Source organism: Eleutherodactylus coqui, chromosome 3 (assembly GCF_035609145.1).
Source record: "Eleutherodactylus coqui strain aEleCoq1 chromosome 3, aEleCoq1.hap1, whole genome shotgun sequence".
In the NCBI taxonomy this organism is placed as follows: Eukaryota; Metazoa; Chordata; class Amphibia; order Anura; family Eleutherodactylidae; genus Eleutherodactylus; species Eleutherodactylus coqui.
Window position 1 is genome coordinate 263,299,092 of NC_089839.1, and position 16,202 is coordinate 263,315,293.

Below are 16,202 nucleotides of genomic sequence, written 5' to 3' on the forward strand. Positions count from 1 at the left end.
TATTGGCCCCAGTAGTAATAGTGATCCCCACAGTAGACCCAATAGTAATAGTGACCCCCTACCAGTGGCCCCAGTAGTAATAGTGACCCACACAGCGGCCTCAGTAGTAATAGTGACTCCCCACAGTGGCTTCAGCAGTAATAGTGAGCCCCACAGTGGCCTCAGTATTAATAGTGACCTCAGTAGTAATAGTGACCCCCACAGAACCCCCAGTAATAATATTAACCCCACAGTAGCCCAAGTAATAATATTAACCCCACAGTAGCCCCAGTAATAGTATTAACCCCACAGTAGCCCCAGTAGTAATGTTAACCCCTCAGTTCCCCCAGTAGTAATATTATCGCCTCAGTAGCCCCAGTAGTAATATTAAACCAACAGTAACCCAGTAGTAATAGCCCCCTAACCCATACACTTGCCTCCTGCTTGTAGTCAGAGCCGCTCCTCCTCTTATTCGAGCTGATCCAGGGTGCACACCCTGACATCAGTGTGTGTCTGGAACACTTCTACCTTCTCCTGTGGAACTAAGAATGAGAGGCCAGGGGAGGAGAATCGCTGGTGCACACACTGACATCAGTGTGTGTACCGGAATCAGCGCCACTGGGTGATTACCGGCCGGGGAGCCATGACACCCACTTGTAATCACTATCGGAGTGAGCAGCCATCGGCATGCATGCCAGCAGAGAGGGCTGTGTGTGCCCTTCCCGACACACGTGCCATAGGTTCGCCACCACGGCTCTATAATGTATATCAGAGTACTATCATTATTAGCAGAACAATATGTTAAATAATATATTCAAATTATGATATTTTTTGAACGAATGTTTCAGGTTTTTCTTTCCGTTGTTTTTTTTGTTTTTCAATGTTGCTATTTTTTTTATTAGGTTTTAATGAAGTTTAAAGCAAATCTTATGGTAGTGATAACCATTAACTCTTTTAACATGTCTTGTCAGTTGTCAAATGTTTTCAGAAACAAACTTTTCATGCTTCATTCTAGAGTTTGTGAAAATCAATAAATCATGGTAAGGAATATAATGTGAAGATTTCCTTCATTTTTAAAAAAGAGTTGAATCAGTTGCTAGGCAAGAGCATATATTGCTTCACTTTCCGAAAATCTAGTATGACTTTGAAATATTAAAGTGAGAATTCACGTAGCTTTTATTCATAGATGAATAAAAATATTCAGACTGTCAAATAATTAAAGGAGTTCTACACTCTATATAAAGCTAGAGCTACTCGGTGACTTTGGTCACAACATGGGTCATACAACCAAATCACTGAGTAGCCCTGCGACCTCACAATCTCATATATGAAAATCATGTCTGTCTACATGCACATGTCCCATGTCTGTTCACTATCTTCTATAGACATACCGCGTTACAGAACTCAGATAATATATATTTTGAGTCAAGTCACAAATATGATAGGATAAATACAGGATATACTGGGTAATTGGAGTTCTCTGGTTTAGGAAATACCCTATTAGAGCATTTTGAGTAAACTATCTCCACCAGTTAACCAAAGCTAAGAGCAGGCGCTGCATTATGTGCCATTTCTCCTCTGGTTTTGCTGTAGATTAAATTTATACCTGCTGTCAGGTTTCCCCTCAGAACACAGTAGTGAGGGACCCTTTTAACAAAAAGGGGTTGTTCAAGGCAGGAAACCCCTTTAACCCCTTCACACAAATGGACAATATTATTCCATAATAATTAAATTCACAAGAGGATGTAATAATACATCCAGTGGATACCAGGGGTGTAGGTGTTGTGTGATATACAGCTATCCTCCCTCTGAAACAGCTGGAGGTATTTTTTTTTTTTAAATCCAAAGTTTTATTGAGTTTTAACATAACGTACATATTGAGTACAATCAGACAGGTCAGAATTACAAGACCCCTGGCTAAACAACAGGCAGGGTTCGCGGCATATAGCGATGGATCTGTTCTTTTCTTTATGCATATGTATGACCATGTCTAGACAAACGAATAGACAGACAATGACTTACGTAAGAGGGGGAGGGGAGGGAGGAGGGTCCGGGAAGATTAAGGGGGGGGGGGTTTAAGTGTAACCTGTGCAGGCATTCTCCCTCTATGGGGGGACCTCTCAAGATAGACCTAAACCGAGACTTCGACCTCCGTCTTTCCTCCCACAGGGGGCTAGTGAGGGAGCTCCGAGCGTATTCTACGCCATGGGCCCCAAGTTTCAAGGAATTTCTCATGTGAGCCTTTTGACCAGCTGGAGAGTTCCTCCAAATTGTAGGTCCGGTCCATTCTATCCCTCCACTGAGAGAAGAGGGGGGGGGGGACTTCTGCAACCACAGGGGGGGGAGATAAGTGCCTTGGCCCCGTCGATTGCGTGTGCCAATAGTCTATGCCTCAATGGGCTAAAGTCCCCAGAGGGCTTCCACAAAAACATCACCTCTGGTGTTAGTGTAAAGTTGGGTAGAATTCTTTTTAGCGAATCAGCTATCTTTTGCCAGAAGGTAGACAGGAGTGGGCAGGTCCACCAAATATGGAGGTATGAACCTGTGCCATTCTCACATCTCCAGCATTTGCTGGAGGTCGCTAGCTTGTGGTCGACCAACCACTGCGGAGTCCTATACCAATGGATTAGTAGCTTATAGTGAGCTTCTTGATTAATGATGCACGAGGATAGTCCATATGCGAGCTTTAAGATTAGTTGGGTATCTGAAGAGGACAGAGTTATATTTAGCTCCTTCTCCCATGAGGAGAGGAACGCGGGCTTAAAGGTTGGGGATGGCGGGAAGCAAAGCTTGCGAAGGCACACGATTCTTCCGGCGGACGGACTGCTTGCCCCTACCGCCCTCTCAAAGGCTGTGAGGGGGTCTTGTGGATATGAAAGTTTTCTTAAAATCCTTGATTACACCCTCAATTTGGGCCTGTTGGAGGAAGGGCAGTGGCTGGCCGGGCAGTAGAGTCTCCACTATCTCCCTGGGGTTTAGGTGGATCAGGGACTGAAGCTCACTTAAAGGTATGCTGCCAAATTTTTGCCAGAGCCTGACCGTACAGGGGTCCGACGGGAGGCCCATCAGGGTGGGGAGAGTGCATAATGGAGAGACTGGGGAGGGAGACGGGGCCAATACCTCGGCCCGTGAGTCCCATGCCTCACCGGGTCCCTTCAGGAGCATGTTATAATTCCTGTTTCTGTAGACAGCTTTTTTGGGGAACCACAAGGTCTCCATCAAAGAAGGTCCGTACATGGCCGTGATCATCTGAAACAGGAAGGGGTCTCTTAGTGGCATGGTCAATCTCGACTAGTAGCTAATGTGAGATGCAAAATAGAAGTCAGAGATGTTCGGCAGACCCATTCCTCCTTCCTCCCTCCTCTTTATCATAAGGCTGTAAGGCAGTCTAGAGCTCTTTTGTCTCCAAATAAACTTAATGAACATCTTGCGGAGAGTATTGAAGAAATTAGCTGGGAGATGGATCGGGAGGGACCGGATTTGGTACAGAATTATTGGGAGTATGTAGGATTTAATTATATTTTTCCTCCCAAACCAGGAGATATAGGGGAGATCGTAGTTATGTAGCAAAGTTTTAATTTTAGAAATTAATGGGGGAAAGTTGGCTGCTAAAAGATCATCTATCTTCCTTGTCAACCTCACTCCCAGAAAGTCGATTGCAGTATTAGACCAGGAGAACGGGGAGCCGGACATCAGGCTCGCGCAGCGGGCTTTTGGTTTCGAGACATTGAGAACCGTTGATTTATTAAAATTTATTTTAAAGTTCGAGAGAGTCCCAAAATGTTCCAAGCAGGCGGTGAGTTTGGGGAGACCCATTTCAGGATTCGTAATTAAGAAGATGATGTCGTCTGCAAAGGCGGCTGCAGACAGAGAACAATCTCCTGCTGTTAGTCCCCATATCTCCTGGTCAATCCTGATGTACTGGAGCAGAGGTTCCAGGGCCAGAATGAACAGGGTAGGGGATAGGGGGCAACCCTGGCGTGTGCCATTTTTTATTTCAAAGGGGGGGGAGAGGATATTGTTTATTTTCAATCTAGCAAAGGGTTCGGCATACAGGGAGAAGATGGCCGCGACAAAGGAGGGGGGGAAGTTAAAGTGGAGTAAGACAGATTTCATGTATTGCCAATCAACTCTGTCGAAAGCCTTTTCGGCGTCGGTACTTACTAAGGCGAGTGGAATTCTTTTCACGTGGGCATAGTGCATTGCATGCAGGACGCGGATGCAATTGTCCCTCCCCTCCCTCCCCCTCTCCCTCCCTCTCACGAACCCGGCCTGCTCCCTATCTACCAGGTTAGGGATGTGGGCTTCCATGCGTTTGGCAAGGAGTTTAGCCCATAATTTGGCATCCAGATTAATTAGGGAGATGGGTCTGTAGCTGCCGCACATCTCTGGGTCTTTGTTCTCTTTCAAAATTAAAGTGATGTGGGCCACTTAGGAGAGCGTTGAACATTTCTGTGAGGCGCGGTACTAGCGTGTTGCGAAAAGATTTATAATAAATGAGGGGGAGGCCGTCCGGGTCTGGGCTTTTGCCCGGGGGGGAGGAGTTTATCACTTCGTCGACTTCCGTTTCCGTTACGGGGGCCAGAAGTTGGTTAGCTGTTTCTGAATCTAATTTGGGAAGAGATAACTTTTTTAGGAAGTCTTTTATTTGTTTATTAGATTCACCTATATCGTTTTGGTCCTGTTGCGGGTGTAGGTTATAGAGTTGGGAATAGAAATGTTGGAATTCCGCTGCAATGTCTGGGGATGAAGTGGCTCGGGTGCCTGAATGAGTTTTTATTGTGTCAATTTGGTTCTTGGTACGGGCTTTCTTGATCATGGCTGTCATATATTTGCTACCTCTATTGCCTTGGGCAAAGGCTATATGTTTGAGGTATAGGCACCTTTTGTTAAATCTTGTTTCTAAACAAAGATTTAGTTCTTTTCTGATGGCGGAGAGTTTCGAAAGGTTTTCTTTACTAGCAGAGAGTTTAGTAGTGTATTCTAACTTGGCGATTCGCTTCAGTAGGTCGTCTATATCTTTTTGTTGACTTTTCTTTTTACTAGATCCAAGAGCTATCAGGACTCCTCTGATAAACGCCTTATGCGTTTCCCACACCACTGGGACCGATTGATCGCTGCCCCCGTTAAGCTCGAAGAATTCCTTCAATTGATTGGAAATCTCAGCTTTGTCGTCCACGGAGTCTAGGAGGGAGGTATTCAGCCTCCATCTCCACTCTCGGGGGGAGCTGCATAGAGGTCTAAGGTCTACGTGTAACGGCGCGTGATCAGACACAGCGGTGGGGGCAATGGAAGAATCTATTAACAGGGGGAGAAGGTTGGAGTCTATGAGAATGTAGTCCAGCCTCTGAAAGGAGGCGTGGACATGTGAAAAGTAGGTGAAATCTTTAGCGGAGGGTGAGCACTGGCGCCAAGCATCCACCAGGCCCATCTCCGAGAAGCATCGCAGTAGGCATCTCAGCTTAGGGTGTGATATTTAGGAACGACCGACTGACGAGTCAAGCAAAGGGTTTAACGTGAGGTTCAGGTCCCCTCCCAGATTAATAGGACCTACCGCGAAGGAAGGTGTAGGACACAGAAGGGGTAGTAACACAGCAATGAAAAACAAAGTATTAAAGTTGAAAAAGACCAATTCGTCCTGAGACGGTCAGTGGGGGTGGTGTGCAAGACGGTGTCCACCACTAAAGTGGATACTGGAGCTCTTGGGCTAACCAGATAAAGACCGAGATGCACTATACCTGCCCTGGACGACTCCTGAGGACCATTTGAAGTTAACATCGTAAATCCAACTATAAAATTTGACTTGAATAAGTCAGGAGGAGAGAAGGGAGGAGGAGAGGGAGTACAGGGGTAATAACAGCAAGTTGACCATAGGCTGATAAGTTAATGAGTCCGCAGAGGTCCCACCGGCGGGACGGCGGCGCTTCCAAACGAGAGAAGAAAAAAGCGGGAAGTGATGCCAAATTTCGCCAATGTCCCTGCATAGACCTGAACTCGTTCGGTCCAACTGCGGCACAGAGGCCTCAGCATTGCGAACAGAGGTCAGATAAGAAAAACTTCTTGTCCAGACGGCAAGCGAGCTGGGTCAGTTCCTCATTCTCCTGCTGGGGTGGGGTCTCGGCTCTTTTTCTTCTTGCTCTTAGGTGATTTGGCTGGGGGTGCTATACTCCAGTCGGTTATGGGTGGTAGATTTGTAAATTTTGGCAGATCCGGCAGAGGGAGCCAGCATGGGAGATCTAGCGGCTCCATCTCGAGAAACTGCCAGCAAGCCTGGAGGTCCTCTGGGTCACGGATATTCAGCCTTCGACCTTTGTGAGATATGCCCAGACCGAAGGGGAACAGCCAGGCGTATTTAATCCCCCTTTCTCTCAGAGCACAAAGAGCGGGCGGAAAAGGCAGCGCTTTGCCAGGGTAGATGGGGCCAGGTCCTGGAAAATCTGTATAGGGGCCTCAGAATATTTAAAGTCTCTGTGGCTTCTGGCCGCCCTTAAGATAGCGAAAGCATCTTGAAAGGAGAAGACTTTGCAGATGACATCCCGTGGGGGTTCTGTATTCGCCGGGAGGGGTCTAAGGGCTCTATGGACCCTTTCAATCACGATGGGGGCTGCCCTCTCCGCTCCGAGGAGGAGTGAGAAGATTTCTTTGGTCACCTTGTGAAGGCAGTCCGCAGCCCACGACTCCGGCAGCCCCTTGATGCGTACATTAGAGCGTCTGTTTCTATTCTCTAAGTCCTCCTGCATCAAGAGGGCTTTGTTGATGTGATTATGGTGTTCTCGTAGGGTGCGCGCTACTTCTGTGGCGTGTGTAATAATGGAGGAGGAAGAAGTCTCCAGGTCCTCCACTCATCGGCCCAGGTGCTTGATATCCTCCTTGATTTCCCCCAGCTCTCACATAATGGGGCTCAGGGCTTTCATGATAAGATCTTTCATGAAGTCTCTAGACACTGCTTCACCGTCCTCACTGTCTGAGGCAGCCCCCTCCTCCCCCTCCTTACTGAGAGCTGCAGCCGATAGCTGGGCCGGCGCCATCTTTGCTGGAAACAGCGGGGAGCGGGGGCTCTTCTCCTTTAGGTATCGCTGCATGTCCGACTGTCCTCTGCTCATCCGCGGGGTCCCTGAGGGCTCCGTGCCCCTCTCCTTCCCGACTCTCCTCATCTCTGCGCTGCTGGTAGCTGCTAAGGGTCCTGTAAGGGAGTCTTGCCGAGGGAGCTGTACTCTCACACGGCCATTCTCCTCAGCGGTCAGGCTCTGCCCCGATATTTTTCAACTTTGAGAAAGAACTCAGCGTTACTTCAACTCATCAGCTGGAGGTATTTTAACTGCACCATCTACGGAGTTAGGAAAAGGGAGGTAACTCAGCGCCTAGTGACGTGACTGTAGGGTGCAAATAGGTTACAGCAATGGCAATCACCCTTATACAGTCCAAAAGTGACGCAAGTGTCTTTCAATAATTTGTCTGCAACTAGTGAATGAAGATGTGTTCCCCTGGTGTTGGCTCAAGCTTATGTATATTAACTGGCAGGCCTACCCAGGTGCACATGTTGGGCTTTTTCTTGAGGGTTCACCTGACTTACATATCTCCAGCATATTCAGTATCGTAATATAGGTGATGCATCTTTGGACGGTTGTTGGGAAAACCTGATTCACAGACCTGCAGGATGATGTGAGTCCTTTGTAGCAGTCTCTCAGATTGTAGTCCCTCTAACAGGCACAGACTCTCCAGGACATGTCTTACATAGCTCCTCAACTTACTCCTTTGGAAGCTCTCTCTCCCAACAATGCAGTCTCTCTTAAGGCTCAGTACCACTGGAATTGCTCTCCAGCTTGCAGCTCTCTATGATCTCGAGTGTTCCAGATCTCCCACCAGACTTCTGCAGCTAATGGGAGGTCACATAAAAGAGAGATACATAGAGAAATACACAAACTGCTGTAGTGTACGATAGCCAGTAGAGGTCATACTAATACCATCCAGATTGCATAACTACAGGAACCATAACAGAGGTCTTTACAGCATAAACATAAACCTGGGCTCCCTTCTTACATTCTCCCATCCGCTACCACATAGTAAATTAGATGTACCTCAAAATGATACAGATGATGATTCTACAAAAAAAACTCTCAGAGAAGTATATCGATAAAGTTCTCAGTCTTGGAATGGGGCAGTAGCAAGAAAAACTAGAAGATAAAAAACTATATAAATTTAAAACCACCATAATTGTATCAACCAATTGAATACAATAAACATATTATTTCCGGTCCCTTCAAAAAAATAAACTTTATTAGTAAATTACATGTACCATAAAATAGTGGCAATAAAAATTTCAACTCATTCTTCAAAAAGCAAAGCAAAATACAGCTTTCTCGATGGAAAAATAAAAAAATTATGGTTATTGTGTTACTGAAAGAAAATGAAAATCACTCAATTTTGAAGACCTGAAATATTACAGTTCTTAAAGGGTTTAATGTACAAGTTATTCATTTTTAAATTAGCAGTACTGTTAGTTCAGATGCACAGGATGTTAAAGCGGTTGAACTATCTCTACAATATGTCATCCCTTTCTGGTTGGTAAGGACCTGAGGTTTTAAGCTAACATTTGGGACTATTCTTGTGGTACAAGAAGCACTCCATTTTTATTATTGTTCCATCCATTTGCAAATATTATCAAGCAACATGTTGAGCTGGAAATTGTCTTACCCATTGCTTTATTGAAGAGGAATAAGCTCTGCTCTCAGTTATACATACATCACATGACCGCTGCACTGTCCAATCCGACGGAGTATGCTGTATCGACTGGAGTCTCTGCATGAGGTCTATGAGAGTCTTGATGTGGGGCTCATAGACTTGTATAGAGAGACTTACTTTCGGTTAACACCAAGAATTGGAGTTGTAATTGTAGTGGTCATGTGCTCTACAAGTGGGCGGAACCAGAGCTAATTCCTCTTTAATAAAGCAGCAGGTTAGGTAGTTTCTGCTCCTACGTGTTGCTTGATGACATTTGCAGGTAGGATGGGGGGTGGGTGGGGCAATAAAAAATGGAATGCTTTGTTAATGCGACTGCAATGACCTAATGACCAACTTACACAAGTGCATTAAATTCATTCCGTCTGTCTTATAATGCTGTAATTTGTAATAATGCTGTAGTGCCTTGTTTTATTATTGGTTTGTATTAAATGTGATAATGTAGTAACAAATGTCCTATTGACTTTTACATTTTCACAGTCTGCCTCCCCCCGAGCAGCACATTATATTCTTGCAGGCTATAAATGGATCCATCTTATTTCCAATCAGCGCCACCAGTAAAATGCTAAAGACATAGCTATATAACAATATGCATATCCATGGTTTTGCAGATTTTGGGAAACGTGGATGAACAGCTCCTACTTCATAACTTATTTAACCCTTTCCAATCGAATTTGTATCCTGGTTTTCCTAGGGGGCTTACTCTTTTTCTGCCATTATACAACGACGTTATATGCTGGCTAAAGCCAGTACTGCATGAGGTGACATGTTGGATAGAGTCCGACAGCAGAGAGGCTGGCAATATACAGTAAGAGAACCCCGATGGACGTCTTCCAACATCGGAGCTGTACAGCCTTAAATCATAATGTCTTCAGAGGTCAGACAGTGGATTGGAAAGGGTTAATGTTATAGGTGATAACAAGCAGTTATGGACTCTAATGGCTGATTTACACACAACAATTATCACTTACAATTCGTTCAAACGATGGCTTTTGAGCGATCATTGTTGAGTGTAAATCCTACCATCATTTGCTTTTCTGTTGAATGATGGATTCCATGTGAAATTGAAATCCATCGTTTGATATACCAGGGACAGCACGCTGAGTTCTTCATGGGAGCGCTGATAACATTGTTTTCAGCTGCAGTGTCGTAGTCCTCCTTCCCCAGCAGAACAAAAGGGCTGTATGCAGATAACAGACTACCTGCTTTTATCCGCATACAGGGAAGGGAGCCTCATTTACATGCAAATGAAGCTAATAAGCTACTAATGGGCATTAGTGCCCATTAGTCGTTTATGCAAAATGATCACTCAAACTGTCAATCAAACTATCTTTTGAACACATTTTGAGCGATCATCTTTGTGCATAAATAAGGCTTTAGTTGTTAACTGGTTTCACTGTCGAAACTTCATTCTTTAAGGTCTTTTTTACTTTTCGCTCCAATGCCAAACTATTTTGTAATCTATTTTTACATGTGCAGATTCTTTATAATTGCTCTAGGCCTCCTGCACACAGGTGGAAATTCCTCGGCGAGATTTCCCACAAAATTTCCACCCGTGCCCACTGCCATAGGATTGCATTAGATAATGCAATCCTATACAGACAGCCGCGATTTGACCACGTGAAAACTCGCACGGTAAATACATCGTGGCACGTCCTATCTCTGTGCGAGCCTCGCAGAGGCCCACACAGAAACGTCACTAGTGACGCGCCAGCTCCACTCTACGCATGCGCCGGCTGGGCGGCAGCTGGCACATAGCAGGGCAGGGAGACGCCCCGGAGCAGGTGAGCCGTGGTGGTCACTGCAGGAGCCGACTCGGCCGTCTGCAGGAGGCCATAGACTGGCATATAAGATGTGGCGGGAGCGAGAGCTCAGTTCCTGCTCCTGGCTCTTCCATCCTCCCCCCCCTGCAGATGAGGGCGACGTAAATCGGCTCGGCGTGAAAACCGAGCCGATATACGTTCGTGTGAATCCAGCCATAATCAGATAAATCATAGTCAAGACAACCTGCTTCTTCTTAAATGCTGTGGAGAAGCTGGGATACTTTTATTTGTACAGCAGTTTTCTTTGGCTGCATGCTTAACATTTCTGTTTCTTGAAGGAAAAAAATTAGTTGCTACTTTTTGAATTTTGGTATAATCAGCAGGAATTCTCATGCAGTATCACTATCTCTTCTCTTCTAAGTGTGTTGTTGGAACAATCGATCTACTTTCCCACAGGCGCTCTGGCAGAGTGGGTCAGCTGATCATACTGCTGCAGTCTATTTAGGGAGGAGTTCCTTATTGGCTCTAGCTTCTCTTTAAATATTTCTTGCTTCTGTCACGGTGTCACTGGTTAGAGTGTTTGCTGTGTTTGTTTAAATCCAGTATTCGTTGTTTGCTTCTAGTAATACATTCTTAGCATAGCATTGTGATTCCTTGTATGATTCTAGTGTTTTGCTTCTAGTCTAGTCTTGTATCTTGTTCATGAGTTTGTTTCTGGGATTTTTTAGGCCAGTCCTTGTTTGCAGCCTCGTACAGATGCAGCCAAGTTTAATTTGGCTGTGATCATTTTCTGCAATAAGTTATTTTATCTTAAACCATTGAAAAGCTATTGTTATATTATATGAACGCAACACAAGCAATTGAAAAATTGAAAGGGCAAATAAACTGTGGCATATAAAGTTATCTAACTGAATGAAGAGTTAAGTTCAGTTTGGCTATATTTGTAAATTGTTTGCTTTTCTGCTCAACTCGGTTCTCTTGTCTCTAGGTCCTAGTGCCATCTCATTGTGAGGGCTCTTTAACACGAGTGAATATCAGCCAACGTTTTCATGGCCGGCAGATATACGCTACAATCTGAGATGTAAAAACTCGTGAATGGGTTCACAAATCTAATGTTTGTGCACCCGTTCAGACGGCATGGGTCCCGATGCATATACGCCGAGGCCGCCATGCCATTGCACCTTCCCTCCCCCTTGCTGGCTCACCTCCTACCCTCTGGCTGTTTGCAATGGGAAGGGGCGGGGAGGGCGCGGAGCTAAGTTCCCGCCCCTTGTCCGCAACCAGCAATGGGTGGAGGCGGGATGGGGTGGTGCTTAGCAAACAGCCAGAGGGGAGGAGAGAACAGGGAGGGAGTTTAGCAGTCACCCTGCTAAACTCCCTTCCACCTCCCTTCTCTAGCCGCTGTCATTGGCTCCCATAGGAGCTCATGCAGCAGCAGCCGATGTACTCCGGCCAGAAGGATAAATTGGCCCGGCTGGGCGCTTTTATGTTGCGGGAATACAGCCCATGTGATCTGATGCATTAGAATCCAATGCATCAGATCGCAGTGTATATCAGCCGATATACGCTCATGTGCAAGGGCCTTCAGGGTGAATTTTTTTAGATAGAGTTTCCATTAGGGAAATCTTATGTGTCTGGCATTAAGGTCAGTCAGGAATAGATTAGCGAAAGGCTTGGAAAGAGATAGCATTAGGGTCAGATTTGTCAAGTTGTTGTATATGTTTCCATCAACCATCTGTTCCATTATCTGATTGTCATTATCACTATTCTGTTCCTATTGATGAGTTTCCAGCCTTGCAGTTATGTTTACTATTGGTATTAATATGTGCTTCATATATTTCTTCATTCAGTTGTTCATGTTACACAGTTTAGCCCTACTGTAAATCCTAAGACTATCTGAGTACTGGGAGACATTGTTGATACCTAGGAAAAACAACTGCTGTAGGTGAAGTCAAGTTTTGCTGTCTTATATCTAGCCAGCATCATTACACTTTTGCTATTTAGGGCTTTAAAGAGACTCTGTCACCATCTCTTTGCACCCCTTTCTCTGGATAGCATAAGACAATAACAGTCACACTTTTCACAGTGATATGTCTGCTGTGTGTATGTGTGCTGTATTTTAGAAGGAACTTGCATTTTATCAGTAGCAGCTCATGCATAGAGGAATACTTAAAGTAGTCCTGGATATTCATGAGCTGCAGGCTATCTACAGCCACCCCACCCTCCAGCCATTGATTGATAGCTTTCTGCCTATTACTGTGCATAGTAATAGAGCTGCCAATCATTGGCTGGATGATGGGGTGGGTGTGGCCAGTCTACAGATCATAAATATACAGGACTACTTCTGTGTCTGGTTGCTAGTAATAAAAGGCAAGTTTCTCCCAAACTACTGCACAGATACACACAGCAGATTTATCACTGTAATTAGTGTAACGAGCACAACTTTATCGTGCTCTCAGTGAGGGCTGCAAAAACATGGTGACAGAATCCCTTTAATGGCTTTCTCAGTAAAACAACGAAAGGAGATCCTCGCTATTTGGCTTTTAATCTCATGGCTGATAACCATCATAACTTCATTTGATGTAACCTACAATATGACATAGCTACTTCTCACCAGCTCCGAAAGGTGTTCATCAGAGATGTCAGTTTTCCATGAACTATTTGACCCCTTGAGGCCTTAGTCAGACGGGCGTTTTTTCGCGCGATTTGCGGATCGCATGACGGATGCGCATCCGCAAATCGCGTGACCGGTGCCCGAAAATCGCCCGAAAATCTGCTCCTAGCCGCGTTTCATTAGAAACGAGCCGGAGCTGTCCAGCGCATTGCATTCAATGGAGCGGCAATACAGCCCGCTCCATTGAAAGCAATGCGCTGCGGGCGAGTGTGGGATGAATTGTCGGGAAGAGCTTAAATATATAATATGAATTCATGAATGGGTGTGAGTGAGACATGCCTCTGATTGGCTCAGCGCTGAGCCAATCAGGGGACAGGTCTGACTCACACCCCCTTCACACCCACTGCAGTACGGCCTCACGGAACTCTGGCTGCCAGGAGCAGGTGAGTATGTATATATTTTTTATTTTAACACTTTTCTGGATGAATTGCAGGGAAGGGCTTATATATTTAAGCCCTTCCCGACAATTCATCCTGCGCTCGCCGGCAGCCCATTGCTTTCAATGGAGGCGGCTGTATTGCCGGCTCCATTGAATTCAATGGGCAAACATCATTCTTCTCTGCCACAGCTGTTACAGCTGTGGCAGAGAAGAATGATTTGTCTTCTATATGTTCTCAATGGGGTCGGCGCTGCTGCCGCCGGCCCCATTGAGCGCATATAGAGAAGAGAACAGGAATCGCAGATCGCAGATAGGTGCGATCTGCGATTTCTGTTCTATAATTTATTGGACGAGCGCATGAAAAGCGCTCATGTGTCCGATACCATTGCAAAGCAATGGTTTTATAAAATCGCCGGACGCATGCGCATGCGCAAATCACGGCAAAAAACGCCCGTCTGACTAAGGCCTTATAAATATTTGAAATGACATGTGTCCTGCAAGTAATATTCTAGATGAGATTGAAATCATGAAGTTGGGCTGAGAATTTTTATTACAAAAAAAAAATCAGAAAATAACTGTAAGCGTTCACATTTACATTTATTATCACAGTCAAGCTAGTTCTTCACAGTTTTTAAATGCTAAACAAAATGTGAAATGGCACAAATAAGATAAAAGAAAAAAAGTAATATGCACAGTACAAAATAGAAGAATCATTCAAAAGACAATGGGAGACATAGAAGACCACTGTACTAATAAGTCTTTTCCATTACTAAGTCCTTCCTTCAGAGCTAGACTACTGGTTCTCATTAGTTACTCAATGTGATAACAGATTACATCTAAACACTACTCGAAATATTATGGCTTCTTTTAGATAGATGTAATATGGTCCCTTTTTAACATCCATACAATGGCTGTAGACCTCCCACAGTTCCAATAAAACAACCTCCTTTAGTTTATTACTTCATTAAAGCCCCATTAGAATCTCAATTAGGTTTTTTTAGAACCTTGAGGGAGCTATAGTACAGACATTAAACTATGACCATATTACAGCTGTCCGAAATGTTCTTGTGTTGAACTACAAATAAGAAGTTCACAGTGTTGTAGTTGACCTAAACAAAAGACATTGGCAAGAAAGTCTACAAGGCCACCAAAAAATAACACAACAGGTAACAAAAAGACATTGCTATAGTGTAGAATATAAGGACAACAAACAAATCTCATATCTGGTTAAAATGATAAATTCTGAAAATAAAGTTTTCCGTCCTTCATTTCCCAAAATGTCTTCCATTGTTTTTGAAACCCCCGAAAAGCAGCGTAGGACACCTGAGAACCACTATCTAATTTTGCTTTGTATATTTCTCTTTAGAACCACCTCACCGCCTTTGCGGAAGTCACATGATGTTGAAATAGATGCCTACTCTCTGCACTGGACCTCCTCCCTCTTCACAGTTCACTCATCTCAACCGAGACATATTTGAAAAGGAGCGAGAAGTACAAGCTACAGTATCTGGTCTATTTAATGATTATTACAGTCTCAACAATATTGTCCGCATCTGAAGGTTGTTTTGTAATTATAACTTGTTTTCCTTACTTTTTCAGAAAACCATTGAAGGTGTGTTAGAAATGTGAGCTAGTCAATATGTCAGATTCCCACAATTCTTGGTCCTTAGAGCTTTCTACTCAATCATGTACAGTACCCTCCCTTAAGTCCCATCTTCAGTTTTGGACTTTCTAACAAATCACCTTAATTAAAAAAGTTTGTTCAAGCTAATTTAGCATGACCTATCTCCCATTTAGTAATAATTCAGTATGTACAAAATAAAAAGAGACAACTTATTTATGTTTTGTGCTAAATACTGTTTGCACATGGTATTTTGCTATATATTTCACTATATGATTTATACTTTATGTTATATCAAGACTGGTGCTTATGTTTTGAAGGGGAAAAAATGCAAATTTTTACTGTAATAATTAATGTATCATAATTAAAAATTTATTTATTTGGAAAGTTGTCTGGCGTGGATCAAAGGAAAGTCTTCTTTTTCATGTCCTCACTGCTATGCTTCCATGAATCTGGGAAAGAAAATCATAGTAAAAAAGGGTGATCAAAAATAAAAGCGAAATGCCAAATATAAACTTATCGTAAACTCATAAGATTTGTAAGTAGAATAGGACAAGCGGGTATTTTCAGCATCTGAGAAGAGGTACTGATTGTCATGTTTGTCATGTCCATACAGACCTATCGGCAGAACCAACACACATATACTGAGAGGGCAGAGAACAGACTAAAGGATGTGAAAAGCAAAGGGGATGACAGAGTGTTAGACAAATGTAGCTTTTCAGAGGTAGAGAAATAAATGAAAGCAAAACCTAAATTCTTTCTCTCGATATACCCGGACTAAAGCTGAGAACTGAATTGGGCAACTGCCTTGAAAAGGGTGACACCATGGCTGGAACCTGAGTGACTATCCCTAGATGTTATATAAAGGCAAGTGAAAGTGCTAGAACAAGACAAGGCTAAAAAACAGAAACCACAAACGAAGTACTGGGGGCTAGGGAAGGTACAAAGACAAACAGACATAGACAAACAAGAGACCAATAATACACAAAGAAAATGTGCAAGCTGCACAACAAAGCCCAGAGCCAAGTCAAACCAGACAGCACAGGA

The 16,202-nt window shown here is 44.1% G+C and overlaps 1 protein-coding gene across 1 annotated transcript in view; it reads left to right on the forward strand.

Moving 5' to 3' along the window:
* Window positions 1-15,395, forward strand: part of PLPPR5 (phospholipid phosphatase related 5) — a 265,407-nt gene extending 250,012 nt beyond the window's left edge. Inside the window, exon 6 of the mRNA XM_066594747.1 lies at window positions 14,901-15,395. Within this exon, the coding sequence (XP_066450844.1) occupies window positions 14,901-14,933 (33 nt within the window). The 3' untranslated portion in view covers window positions 14,934-15,395. The remainder of the gene's footprint in view (window positions 1-14,900) is intronic.
* The last annotated feature ends 807 nt before the right edge of the window (window positions 15,396-16,202 follow it).